The sequence below is a fragment of the Ovis canadensis genome, chromosome 16 (genome assembly GCF_042477335.2).
Source record: "Ovis canadensis isolate MfBH-ARS-UI-01 breed Bighorn chromosome 16, ARS-UI_OviCan_v2, whole genome shotgun sequence".
NCBI lineage: Eukaryota > Metazoa > Chordata > Mammalia > Artiodactyla > Bovidae > Ovis > Ovis canadensis.
The window spans coordinates 24,385,361-24,399,459 of NC_091260.1; the positions used below are offsets into that span (position 1 = coordinate 24,385,361).

Genomic DNA, 14,099 nt, shown 5'->3' on the forward strand with positions numbered 1-14,099 from the left:
CTACCAAGCCAAGGAAGTCAGTTCTCTAACCCGGGGTGCCCTGCTAATCATCTACACTGGAGCCATTCCTGAATACAAAGGTGTGGATGATGAGATACTCTCCTGGGGTGGGTGGGCTATTTTCACCAGTGAGAGGCAATGAAGCAACAAGTTAATTCCAAAGGTTCCATATGATTTCCAGAATCACATGAGAGATATCACACAAATGGGGAAATGCCTCCAACTTGGGTTTAAAAATTAATTGGATGCAATTTGGGGGGGAGAGGCTGCATGAGTTCTGGGATAGTCGAGGAAATGTTCAAAGCTATCGATCATTTTCAACACAGCTGATAGAACAAATCCACCCTTGAAATTGGCACACTAAATTCTTAGCAGAAAGATGTAGGTAGGGTCCATGACACAGCAAGCAGTCTTGAGCATGCATGATGAAAAACAGTTACAGAGCAAGCTTTTCTTGGGTGGAATTAGGCTGAAACTAAGAAAGACATTTAGCCGGTTTACATCAGAAGCAGAAGCATCAAACTCCACCACTGATTCTAGTATACCCCGTGCAGTACAAATGCTTGAAAACTCTCATGGAATGAAATCGTTTGTGGGTCTCCGTCAAGCCGGGTCTGGCTTTTCACTTCCATGTTTTCCCCTCTTCTCTGGAGCAGGGTGGGGCGCTGAGAGGACTAGGAACCCCCGCTTTCCTTGCAAGCTGGGCGCAGCTCTCCCTGTCTCTGAGATGGACCTCCACAAGAATCAGGAGGAAATGAAAGATGGCAGCTCGATGCTTTGACCCAGGGTCCTGTCCTGTTCCTGCTGGTCCTCTTCCTCTCCACCCTGTGATCAGCCTAGAGGGGGTGGGCTATAAACAGCGCTAGTGCCATGGTCACACCAGCCCACCCCCGCCCCTCAGAGCACTTCTAACCTGTCACTGCATCATTTCCTACTGAGCCCAAAGGCAGCCTCTGAACACCAGCTCAGAGCTTCCTAACCATTTTCGAGTGATCTGAGCAGTCACACAGATGAAACTTTTCGGCCGACCCCAAAGTTGGGGCCTGCAGCCCCAGGACTACAGGCCAGGACTACACACCTGGGCCATACCTGTTAACATTCTCTGATGCAGTGGACCTACAATCCAGGATATCCCTGTTATATATCCTCCTTGCTGGGATCTGGAACATTCGGAATGGACCAGGCTTGCCTTATGGACTGTTTCTGCTACAGCTTTCACCTGTGGATCCCATATTTTGGGTCTGTCCATAGAAGTCCTGCCCAATACCTGCGTCATGAATGGTTACCTATCCCATCCTTTAGGTGGGTTTTAAGTTGAGGCCTTCCCCTTTCTGTCCACCCAGCTCAGATACAACTAAGCCTGGCTATGTAACATCCTTAAAAAAATGTATGCACACACACACGCACAACATAGTGTACCAATGTATGGCTGATAACTGGGTTCCCATTGCTTGCTCATACAGAGATGAGTTTGGTAATCCGCATGAGTTACTTGTAATAAGCAATAAATTCATGATGTTTTAATTAAATTCAAGACATAAACTCAGACTACAAGCGATATTACTGGTCCTGAAACCTCTCACCTCACTTCTAGGGCCCTCATCACCATTTCTAAATGACCAGTTCACTTTTAATCAGTACACAGCAAAACAAGGTTGTTTAGACTTTCCACAGTAGAAGAAAAATACATCAGTTTAGATAAAATCCACTGCTAGTTCCATCTGCATTTCCCACTTTGTTAAAAGGCTAATTGAATGCCAAGCTGCTTTCACAGAAGTGTATGGCTTGCTCTAACTTGTTGCAGTCGACCCCTATTTTCATACTGCTTGCATTACTAAAAATGTTTATTTTGACAAGACATTTCTTAGCCTACCTATTTCCAAAAAACACATTCCAAAATACTTTAAATTACATAGTAATTATAAACTCCCTACTTTATACGCATTAGAAAGAAAAACAGAAATGTCAACAAGTAAAATGAACGCCATAATTTATGCAACAACCAGAAGCATCAAGTTGAAGGGGTTGGGGGAGCATTCCCAACAACCCTCATCTAAAACCAAGATCATGGAAAATCCACAAATTCAAAAGCCACATAATACTGATTATATATGTAGCACCCAGATATTTTTTTCTTTAAATCATAAAGTAACATGTTATTATGAATCTCAATTTCAAGAGAAACTTATGCTACTTCAAAGGAGGTTGAAAGCCACCATTTATCAGGCTCTAAAAATTGAACAGTGAGGAAATTTTAAAAGTTCAGAAGGCATTACCTGGTGCAGGCTGGCGTTCATTCCATTCAGTGGAGATTAAGATTTCTATAATTTTTATGAGGTGTTCAGTATTCTCAGAACTACAAAAAAAAAAAAAAAAGAGAGAGAGAGAGAGAGAGAGAGAGAGGTCTGTTAGAAAGCTTGTTGCCTAAACAACAAACTCATTTTCATTTCTGCACATCCAGGTGACTCTGTCTGATGGAAGTGTGCAAATGCATTTGTGAACTAATATCTTTAAAAGCCTAATGACCCACCACCTTAGGACTACCCTCATCACCCCCAAATCCAGGTTTCTCTTCTATCACTCACCTTGCTGCTGGGAATCTGAAAAGCAGAGGGCTGAAGAGTTCAGAAAGTACTCTTGCATTCAAAAGATTTTTGCTGGACGTTTGAGAGAGCTTGAAGAAATGTTTTAGCAAATACTGTAGCGTGAGCCAGTACTGATGAGGTATGCTGGGCGACCTAATGAGCTTCTTCAATAGCTGGATGTATTCTTCAGAACTCCGCACTTCTGTGAGTAAAAACAAAAAAGCAAGGAAAAGACTAAGAGACTGTTGGTAGCTATCAGTGACTAAACGCCTAGATATCCGTTCTAGCTACAGAGAAGTCGTTTAAAACGAAGGCACCAGAATCAGCAGAGTATGTTTGCTCTTCTCATTAGAAAAGGCATTATGAGAAAGTCGAAATCTCACGTCAAATGGAAACACAAGAAACTCTTGGTGTGCAGAACCCAGGAGGTTCTGGGTGTGCTGCCTTCTGTGGGCCAACTTCAAGTGTGATTGGCTAACTTGGAGGAGCAGCAGATAAATATCGCAGGTTTTAACTGTGAAGGTTACGAACCACAATTTCCTGTCCCCAGAGCACTTTGACTGAGCATTAGCTCCTGAAACAGAGTCTTCTTCCCTGAACTCATGTTCTACTGGAGGAAGGTAATGGGAACATCCCCAGCCCCTCAGTCCTAGCCCAGTTCCCTGAGTCCAGTGATGATGCTTGGCACTGTGAGGCATTCTCTGATGTAGTGAGCCTTAAAATACCGACAAAGGGTTCACGATTAGCCAAATTCAGCATGGGGATGCAAATGAGAACGTGAGTCTTCTACTGGATACCCTGGAAGGGAGAGAGTTTGTGCTGATGGGACGGGGGTGGGGTGGGCGAGGAAAGAGTCTCACTAACATTTTCTAAGCAATCTCTCTTTATATGCAGCACTTGAGTTTACAAGTCCATCCACATCTCAACATATGTTCAAGGAGGCTCTCAGAAGAGACAACATACCTGGGGCTAAAGAAATCAGTTCACTGGAAACGGCCACCGGAATGACAGGATTCGGTAAGTCCAGGAGATAGCGTTTGAAGGCGTCAGCTAAAACGTGCACATCGAACATCTCCAGGTCCAAGGAGGCGGCATCTGTTGATAGACATGTGCAACAACAACAACAAAAATCAGACCTGTTATGCACTGTTTGGGGCGATTTTCTCAACATGCAACTTAAATGTGACGTGTGAAAGGAAGCAGGATGAAGACAAACGGAAGACGCCTGAGCATTTATTGGCAGTGTTTCTCTCAGGGGCTGTGCATGGCATTTCGAACGGAGCATTTCTCCTCGTGCAGGTCTGTCGCCCACACTGTAAGCATTCAGCATGAAGGCCCCTGCCCCTGCCCGTGGTGCCAGAACACATTCCCAGACTTCAGGGCAACAGAAGACAGAGCCTCTGCTGTGGGCTGAATTGAGTCCCCTGCAACTCCTATGTCAAAGCCCCGACTCCCAGCACCCCCACATACAAATGTATTTGGAGACAGGGCCTTTGAAGAGGTGTTTAAAATAAAAGGGGCCATTGGAGTGAGCCCTAGTCAACTGGACTGGCATTATAAAAGGAGAGAATTTAGACAGAGACACAGCAAAGGGGCACGCAGAGGACACGCCCCACGAGGACACAGCAAGGAAGCGGCCGCCTGGAAGCCAGGAAGCAGCCACACCCGCCAGGCTGCGACTTCGAGCCTCCAGGACGGTGAGAAAATAGACTTCTGTGTTTTAAACCATCCAGTCTATGGAATTTTGCTATGGCAGCCCTGGCAAATTACTGCAGCCCATAACATCATTTGCAAATACGTTCTGGAGATGGGGGTTCTGCTGCCCTGGTGGAGGGTTCTAAGGATGCTGAATCACATAGTAAAACCTTCCTGAAATCCCAATGAGGAAACATGAAATGCAATCCTGTCCCCAGATTTCCTAAAATCTGAGTTGTTCAATGTCAGTATCAATTTAACCCAAGAGAGTACAGACTGATTGATTTAACAGCAAGCGATTACAGAATTTTAGTAATCTCAAGAATAGCCATAAAAAAATGTGAACATCCTTAGAATGTTTCTCCCTAGTACTGACAGAGTATTCTGATAAAGGTATTATGAATTAAACCTGTGGGCACCGAACTATCTCGAAAGAAATATAAGATGTGCAATCTGTCCAGTAAATCCTTCATCTGGAAAAGAGGTCAGGCAATTCAACCCTGGGCTGATGTGAATCACAGCTGCTCTGTGAGTACCTGGGGTATAATGAGGCATACAGCCCAGTGGGAAGAAGTGCTGCTGGGGGCTGGAAGAACCACAGTCACTGCTGAAGGACGCACACTAGTGATGGGAAAGACGACTCAAGAGCAATTATCTGGGGACTCGTGTACTCAGTGGAGAACAGGGAAGCTGAGGAGCAAAATGCTACATCTTTAAACAGCTTTTTTTCATTGAAAAAAAATTTGTTTAGAGGGTAACTGCTCTACACTGTTGTGTCAGTTTCTGCTTACAGCAACGTGAATCAGCTATTAAGCATACATGATGATAGCTCAGTTGGTGAAGAATCCGCAGGAGACCCTGGTTCAATTCCTGGATTGGGAAGATCCCCTGGAGGAGGGATAGGCTACCGACTCCAGTATTCTGGCCTGGCGAATTCCATGGACTGTATATTCCATGGGGTTGCAAAGAGTCGGACACGACTGAGCGACTTTCACTTTCATACATTTATCGCCTCCCTCCCACCCCCATCCTACCCTTCTAGGTCATCACAGAGGACCAACTGAGCTCCCGGGCCATATAGCAGCTTCCCGCTGACTGCTTTACACATGGCAGTTTATGTACGTCAGCCCTACTCTCTGTCCACCTGCTCCTTCCCCCGCTGCCACGTGTCCACAAGTCAGTTCTCTACGTCCGCGTCTCTATTCCTGCCCTGCAAACAGGTTCATCAGTACCATTTTTCTAGATTCCGTATATTTTCATTAACACACAATATTTGTTAAACAGCTTTATTAACTGGGCATTCCAGTCAGTCAGAAAGGAGCACTGCTGAAGTGCGGATACCGCTTTTGGTAACCTGGATTCCAAGACAGTTAGAAACTAACTAGGAGAAGTAACCTAACTAGGAGACTGATGGGACGGGGTGGTGGCCTAGGAGAGGAGAAGAGAGAAGCGAAGTTCACTCGGAGACGTTCAGCTTGAGAAGGAGAAGCAGCGTCCTGGATGCTCATGAACCAGGTGTGATACTGTATAAAGCACTCAAGTGGAGCTGGAAGCTACCAGAGTTCCTTGAACACACTGTCATCATAAGCCAAACCTGTCTCACCAGCTAGGTAGATCTTATGAAAGATAATCATATAATATCTTAAAGCTCAGAGATATCCATCTGGTAGCGAATACGGATAGGAAAAGAACGAAAAGGTGGAGAAGCAAGGGGTTAAACCACTTAAATGTCCCACAAAGAAGAAACCAGGTACATATCACATCTTTAGTTAAGTGTGGGGAAGGGCAAGACTAGGTCTCTGCATAAAGGATCCATGTGGAAAGTAATACAACTAGTGTGACTGTCAAAATTGTGTGTGCATCCCTGCTGGAGCATTCCATAGCTGCTGGCCACTGCCCCCCCGCCCCCCGCAATCAAATCACCTGTATACTCCATTTAATATTACTTTGCCCAGAAAATTCATCTTTCTTAATTTGCTCATCCTAAAAAGAGTAATAAACCATTTTCGCAATGAGGTATAAACTTTAAGATGCTAAATATTCCCCAGGTCCTTCCCTCAGGCAGGCTATCTGCTGCCTTCTCTGTGCAGGAGCAGGGCTGATAAGCCATCCCTCTACTGGGACACTTTCCACTATGGTAATTACGAGTCTCTCTCGGAGACTGACGGGCACTACTAGGCTGACATCCCTCAAGGGCACAGACCGTGGCTCTCACTGGCTATTCTCACATCCCTCAGGGCTCAACACAGAATGTGCTTGTTAAATGTTTGTGGGCTGAGCTACTCTGTGGGCTCAGGACTTTCCTGAAAGTGATGTTAACTAACCGAAGCCCTTCTCCAACACATGAGGTATTATTCCAAAGAGACTTTATAGCTTTTGGATGAAATAACCTTACTCTGAGTCTTTAGGTACCTCACCTTATGTCAAATTCCACCAGAGCTGATGTAGTATGTTCTATTTATTTACAGATAACTTCTAAAGCTCCTTGGACTTTCTGACTTCTGTTCTAAAGTCTTCTTTTCTGTATTAAAGCTATCCTAACACGCTTTTCCAAGAGCTGGACACAGCTGTCATGTGAGGACTGGGGAAGTTGGCTGAGTCTTCGGGTCTGGGTTGGGGGCATTTACACTCTCTTCCACCCTGCTTTTCAATGAGTCTGCGCCTGACAGGTAACCAGTAACCTCTCCTACATTTCGGCCCTTCTCCCACTGGAATGGAGTCCCCTACCTGACTGATCTCTAGCTGAGTCAAGGGTTGTCAACTGGGGTCCTCAATTTTGCTGCCCTACTCCTGACTATAGGAGACATCAGCCAGTACCTGCAGACAGTTCTGACTGTCACAAGAGGGGTACAATCTCACTGGCATCTAGTGGGCAGAGGCCAAGAATGCTGCTGAAATCCTACAATGCCAAGAACAGCTCCTTGACAACAAAGAATTATCCATCCTAAAATGTCCATGCACTGAGGCTGAAAAAGTTTGAATTTTAAAACTGAGCTATCTTGACATATGATTACCACATAATGATTTCTTATTTGTATATACCATTGTTAAAGCCTCACCACAGTAAGTCTGGTTGATATCCACACAGAGTCACACATAGAAATTTTCTGCTTGTGATAACTTTTAAAGAAAAAACCTGAATCAGGTTAAGAGAAACCAAAAAGGTGGGGAGAAGGAGAATAATCCACACCACTAAAATTTTTAAAAAGACAATGTATTTTAGGGCAATACGGGGTGGTGGTGGGGAGAATAAGGACTTTTAGGGTCAGAACAATCTGCATGCAAGTCATGGCTTTATAAGCAGCAGTAACTTTTATACACAAGACTGATGTGTGGATGAAATAAAGTAACTTAGTGGGTGATAATAAAAGTGGGCTGTGGTCCTCCACCCACATCCACCCTTGTCTGACATTGGTGATTTGTGGGGTTACTTAAAAGCCATGCTTTTTGTTTTTAAGTGACTTATCTCTGAGCTTCCTCCAGAGATAAGTCTTTAATCTCTGGAAATCACATTTTTTTTTAAATAGACAAATACTCAAGCTAGAAATAGTCCTAGAGGATCCTCACTCCTAAACTGAGATAAAGTTTACTCTTTTTGTTTCGCCACAAAATTCACTTTTATAGCACAGAATCCAAGGAAAACCAGTTTTCTGTGTGTGTCTTGGTCTCAAATGAGGAGGAAAGCTGTCTATCAAAACAGCTTGTTGACTTGAACTTGGGTTATTTATTCCCTCTTACAGGTGGTGTGAAGAGTTTTTTTAAAAGCTCAACTGGATCATTTTGTTTTTGGTCACATTTGAAAACATTACTACTCTTTTTCAAATAATCCTCATTTCATCAGTCTCTGAAGTCTAAACATTTCCTGTGACTTTTAACATGCTCAATTTGACGAGTTTTCTGACCAAAACATGTATCTCTAGTTCAACTGGCTAGGAAAAAATTCAATGTTTCCTTAACACCCTGGTAAAGCTGTTAGAAGAAGAAGAAGAAAAAAAAAAAAAAACACGGCTTTTCACCTTGCTTTTTCTGCCAGTCAACTTCTAATGACCTACTCTGGATGTGTAGGAGGATGTACCCTGTGTTGTGTGTAAGACTGATTTCCATGTACAAAGGAAAAATGAAAGTTAAAAAAAATCTTTTTTCAAACTTCAAACATTTGGGTGGTGTGTTTCAAGTCAAACTATCGACTGATGAAGATCTAATCTCCTTCTTTTCCCAGAAACATCTTTTCTAGAAATTTTCATAAGCTGCCTCGTTTTGAAGCTGCCTCACACTTCAAATTTTTTTCATTTATTAAATATCACGTGGGTATTCTTTGCATAACTGTACATCTGAAAATGCTTCTTCTAAAACTAGATTTTAATTCTTTTGGTTCAAGCACCCAAATTCAGTTAAAACAGTGCAAGGCAAAAAAAAAATTATCAGTAAAAAGAAAAGAATTGTGAGGGAATAAAGGATCTAAGATTCCTAAAGCTGATGTAGAAGATGATTTGCTGGAATGATGGCAAGTAAATTTATATTTTATAGTTGTATTCTGTATGGCAACGAGAGAAGGAACTAATAGTTAAGGTACCATTTGGTTAAATTAATGGATGCCATTTATGGTGTGCTAAGAGTTGACTTGAATTGGCTCAATTCTTCCCAAGTGGTAACACATTGGTAACATTGCGAATGAATTGGTTTACCAGCACACTACTAAATATAATAATATCATGATGTTGAAATTGTTAGTCACTCAGTTGTGTCCGACTCTCTGCTACCCCATGGACTATACTGTCCATGGAATTCTCCAGGTAAGAATACTGGAGTGGGTTGCCATTTCCTTCTCCAGGGGATCTTCCCAACCCAGGGATTAAACCCGGCAGATTCTTTACAGTGTGGTTATGTGGCTCAGCTGGTAAAGAATCCACCTGCAATGCGGGAGACCGGGGTTCAATGCCTGGGTTGGGAAGATCCCCTGGAGAAGGGAACATCGACCCACTCCAGTATTCTGGCCTGGAGAATTCCATGGACTATATAGTCCATAGGGTCACAAAGAGTCGGACATGACTGAGACGACTTTCACTTTCACTTTACTTGATAAAAATATGGCATGAAAAGGGAAGTAAGCAAGAAAGGAATGAAGACGGAAAAGAAGGGAAAAGGTCAGAAGAGACCTTTGTTAAATGACAGGTTCATAAGTACTTTTTCAACTAGTCCAGATGAACTGGGCGGAGGAAAATGACAGGTGAGCAGAATCAGAGAAATCCCAAGATGTTTCTCTCCTGTGCAATTTCTGTAGGCCCAAGAGGCTCACGGCTGTGATGCCAACCAATGTGCCTGCTGGCAGACGGGCACAGACACCCCTGCTCAGGAGACAAACATCAAAGGCCTGCCCTCTTACAGGAAGAGCACAGAGGGAAGTGTGCCTGATTTCTGAGCTCCCTCCAAACCGAGGACGCTGCACGCTTAAGCTCAAGGGTTTTGTGCTTTACCTGAAACGCAAAGGTAAGAACCGTCTTTCCCTCTGTGTATTTCCAGCTCTCTGACACTCACCACAATCAAGAAGCTGTCGTAACTCGGCTGGGTTGCTGGAGCTCTGTGTTCTGTATAGAGTTGAACATTCCAGACCTAGGACACAAAAGAGACTGAGTATGCACAACACAGCTCTCTGGGGAACCTGCAAGCCTGCGGCCAGAGAGACATTCCAGTTTTCAGCCAGTGTCTATTCAAGATGTGTACCGAGCATTCTTGGAAGTCAACTCCCACTATTCATCGTATTTGGCATATCAATACTTTTGGCAAAATCATCTGGCCACGGAGGAACAAGTTAATTCTGTTTATTAAGACAGGGAGAATTTGAAAGTTCCCATATAGTAACTACACGTTAGTATGGAGTGAGAAGTCAAACAAGACTATCTCCCCAGGTCACAGCCACAAACAGCTTATGTATCCAGCGCAGGTGGGAGGAAGTGGATTCAATGAACGTCCACGCAACAGATACAAACGATGACACCCACGAGATCAGGCTATAACCTGTGAGCTGATTTCCCTGACCAGCTGGATTACCTTTCTTTTCAATGGCTTCCACGAGCTTGATAAGAAGTGGTGGAGCAGCATCAGGGGGTGCGAACTGCTCTGCAAGGTCCGGGAGAGTGGCAGCTGCAAACAAAAACAATGCTGTGGTTACGTCTGATTGAGGGTAATCCAATGCAGACAGCAGCAGTGGAAACGATCCCAACACGGCGTCACGGACTGCAATCAGGACAGCAGCAAACTCAGGCCAGGATGAAAGAGAGTGCCTGAGCAGGGCCCTGTGTTTAGAAGGCTCCTCTTAGGACACCACCCTCCAGCGCTGCCGCTTCCCACAGGGTGAGCTGCCTGGGGGACACACCTGCTGCTCCTCTCCTAGGACACAATCAGAAGGCTCCCCAGAAGCCCAGACCCCCTGCCTCAGGCCCATCCTTCTGAGCGCAGACCTAGCTCCCACGTGCCCAGCTGGCCCAAGGCATGGGCTGGGGCGGAGGGAAGTGGGCTCAGGATGGAATGGAGGCTGGATGCGCAAGGTTCCGGCAGCACGGAGCCAAGCCAGGTGTGGACCAGCTCTCCACATGTCACCACGCTTTCAGGCAGAACTCGGAACCCAAGAAATCAAAATTCAAATCCAGCTTCCTGGTCATTGTGAAGATATAGCTGTCAACGTAGGAAGATGGAACCACTTTTATCAAACTGTCTGTTAATGTGATTTTAACTTTCAAATATTCAGATGCAAGTTGCTTGGGCCTCCTTTGTGTTTTGCCCCAGGATCCACAAATGCCAAGCTGGGTGTACTATCAAATACAAAGCACGTACAAGTCCCCATGGACCTGCTATTGAAATGCCTTTATTGGCTTACACATGTTTTGGTCAGTTAATATCTTAACACATGTGATACTGTCACAAACTGTTCTTTCCATGCTTTTATTTACATGTTTTACCAAATGATAACAGAAGAAAAAAAATCTAATTGGGTGACACATATAATGTCCTTCAACATTTGATAACTGTATTTTTCACTCCAAAAAATTATATAAATATAAATACCTTTCTCATAAGATACCAGAAGAGGGAGCTAAACATACGTACCTCAAATGTCTCAAAATGCAAAATATAGATAAATGACAGTCTTTATGAAAATACCTAGCTGTGCAGTCTATTTATCAGCAACTCATAAATCACTTTTAGACACTTGAGGTTCATGGCTGTGTATGTACTCTCACATAGTTTATATAATCTAAGACTAAATATTGACAAGTTTGTTTCAATGAGATTTCAGTGGTGTGACTTTTAAAGCCATATATCATGTTAAGCAAATTTCTAATGCAGCCCATCTTTCTAATAGTGAGACAGCACAGAAAAACAACAGGCTCACAAGACAACAACCGTCAAGCAAGATTATGTTACACTCTGACCTCAGAAAATTAAGTATTGTTTATGTGATTTTGGAAACCCAGAGCCTGTAGTATAAGACCCTTCTATCCCCTGAGACAGTAACATGATTTTGCCCCCTAACTCTATTAGCCATACCAACTACCGAGGATGAAAGGAAAAGAGAATCCTATAGCAGCCCTCGCCAGAAGAACTTGCTGTGGTAGTGGAAATGCGCTATTAGCTGTGCTACCCAGCAAGTGCCCTGAGCACCTGGAAGGTAACTCCTGCAACGGAGAAAGAGAATTTTCAATGTCTGTTGATTTAAAGTGAAATAGCTGTAAACGACTACTGACCACAGTCCTGAAGAGCACAGTTCCATAGCCTGAACAAGGGCAAGTTTCGTCAAAAGCACATGCAAGATTCCTGAGTTGATTTTGTACTACAAAGACCCCACTATAAAGCCAGCCCTGAGCACCCAGCATCGGGACATGGGACTCAACAACGTCTGAACACAGGGCACATGAGGTTTATCACTGAGTTTCCTGGGCCACTTTGTCTTACTGCAATAGCAGTTGAACATACTTCACACTTCATAAAAGCAGGGCAGGCACGCTACTGACTCGCCAGACAGTCACGATGCAGAAAGCTGAGTGGGAACTTCATCTCACCTGCGTTTCCGCCACCAACCTGAGCCTATGGATCACCTGGAGAACTTGGTACGCAGACAGACTGCTGGTACAACTGCAAACCCCCAGAATCAGAACACCCAAGAATGAAGCTAGTCATCTGTTTGGGGTTAATAATAAGTTTGAGGACATGCTATTATGAGAAGCAAATCCATGCAAGTGACCCCTAGCCACGGCCTGAAAAAAAACCCAGCAATGACACTGCCCACATCTGTTAAAATATGAGTAAACCTGAAAAGTCCTTAAAACAGAAGTATCTTGGGGTGGGGGGAGGGATACATCAGGAGAGTTGGATTAACATATACACACTACTGTATATAAAATAGATAATCAAGGGCCTGCTGCATAGCACAGGGAACTCTACTCAGTATTTTGCAGTAACCTATACAGAAGAAAATCTGAAGAAGACAATATATATGTATATATGAAACTGAATTGCTTGCTATGATGTACACCTGAAATTAACATGATACTGTAAATCAACTATTCTTCAGTAAAAAATGCAAATACCCTGAAAGTTTCTTTTTAACTAGTCTTTTTAATTAAAAGCACTGTAAATTAAAAAAAAAATACTATAAAAGAGCACAGCATCTCATTTCCTCTGGTAAATTATAAACTACTTCCTTTCGCCTTAGATTGTCAGCTCACAAAAAATATCCTCCCCTACAGATGACTTCTACACTGAGCAAAATGAAATTTCCTATCAGCACATGTAACAGGAGAAAAACACAAAGGTAGAGATCAGATGTAGAGAAATATTATTAATTAGAACCCACTGGAGCATCTCTTAACCTTCTCAACTTTAAAGATCTCAGCATACACCAAAGTGCAAAAAGCTAAAGATTAAATAGTAAATACATGAACCCACATATCCGCACAACATTCATCCAACTAACATGTCTAGTTCTTCTTTCTCTTCCCTCATAAATTACACAGGCATTTTTTTTAATTAAAAAAAAAAAGTTGGCAACCAAAGATGGAATTGCTTAATAAAAGTTTATCTTCTCCCAGAATCTTATCAACATGATCATTTCTGCAAGCAAATATGAAAGTTAAATTAAGTGATAATTAAAGATTTCACCTAGCTGTGATTGAAATGTGCACCCAACAGTTGTTATATTACTGGGCTGGCAAATACTACATATGAAACTCTTATTTCTTCATTTCAGTTTGAAGGAGGGAAAAAAAAATCTTTCCTAAGTCCTTTCAATGTTTCTTTGGCAAAACATGGTAGTTTGCTTTCCATATCCTGAGATGCAAAGTATCATCTCTTTCACTCATACAAGGGCAACATGAAGTTTCTAAAAAGCACTGCTAAAAAAAATAAAAAATAATAAATAAAAATAAAAAGCACTGCTATCAGGTATCTATAATAACACCCTTCTCAAAGTACACCCCAGAATATTTTAAAAAGAAAAATATTAGACGTATGCAGTAGGAAGTACAGGTACTCCTTTGTAACACATCGAGTGAATTTATCACTGCATCTTTTTCTAATATTGAAAAAAGCTAATTACTCAAATGTATAAATCATTACAACTGATTGAAGTTTTGCAATCCTTTAAAAAGTAAATTTTACAAAGACACAACGTTTTTAAAAATAACAGTGCAAGGATTTCCTATTCTGTAGTACAATATCTATGATTCAGTCCATTTCCCTTAAAAATATTTAAAAACAGGGGATGTGAAAGCTTTACCCAAGAAACTTATGAAGTTCACATTTTCTACTTTGAGTATTAGGATC

General features: G+C 42.7%; 1 protein-coding gene across 4 annotated transcripts in view; it reads right to left on the reverse strand.

The window, feature by feature from the left end:
* PIK3R1 (phosphoinositide-3-kinase regulatory subunit 1) overlaps positions 1-14,099 on the reverse strand; it is a 97,999-nt gene that overhangs the window by 17,980 nt on the left and 65,920 nt on the right. For all 4 annotated transcript variants that reach the window (XM_069556223.1, XM_069556225.1, XM_069556227.1 and 1 more), the window contains 5 exons: positions 10,329-10,421; positions 9,816-9,890; positions 3,549-3,680; positions 2,586-2,787; positions 2,277-2,356 (listed from right to left, as the gene is read on the reverse strand). In XM_069556223.1, coding sequence (XP_069412324.1) covers positions 2,277-2,356; positions 2,586-2,787; positions 3,549-3,680; positions 9,816-9,890; positions 10,329-10,421 — 582 coding nt within the window. The remainder of the gene's footprint in view (positions 1-2,276; positions 2,357-2,585; positions 2,788-3,548; positions 3,681-9,815; positions 9,891-10,328; positions 10,422-14,099) is intronic.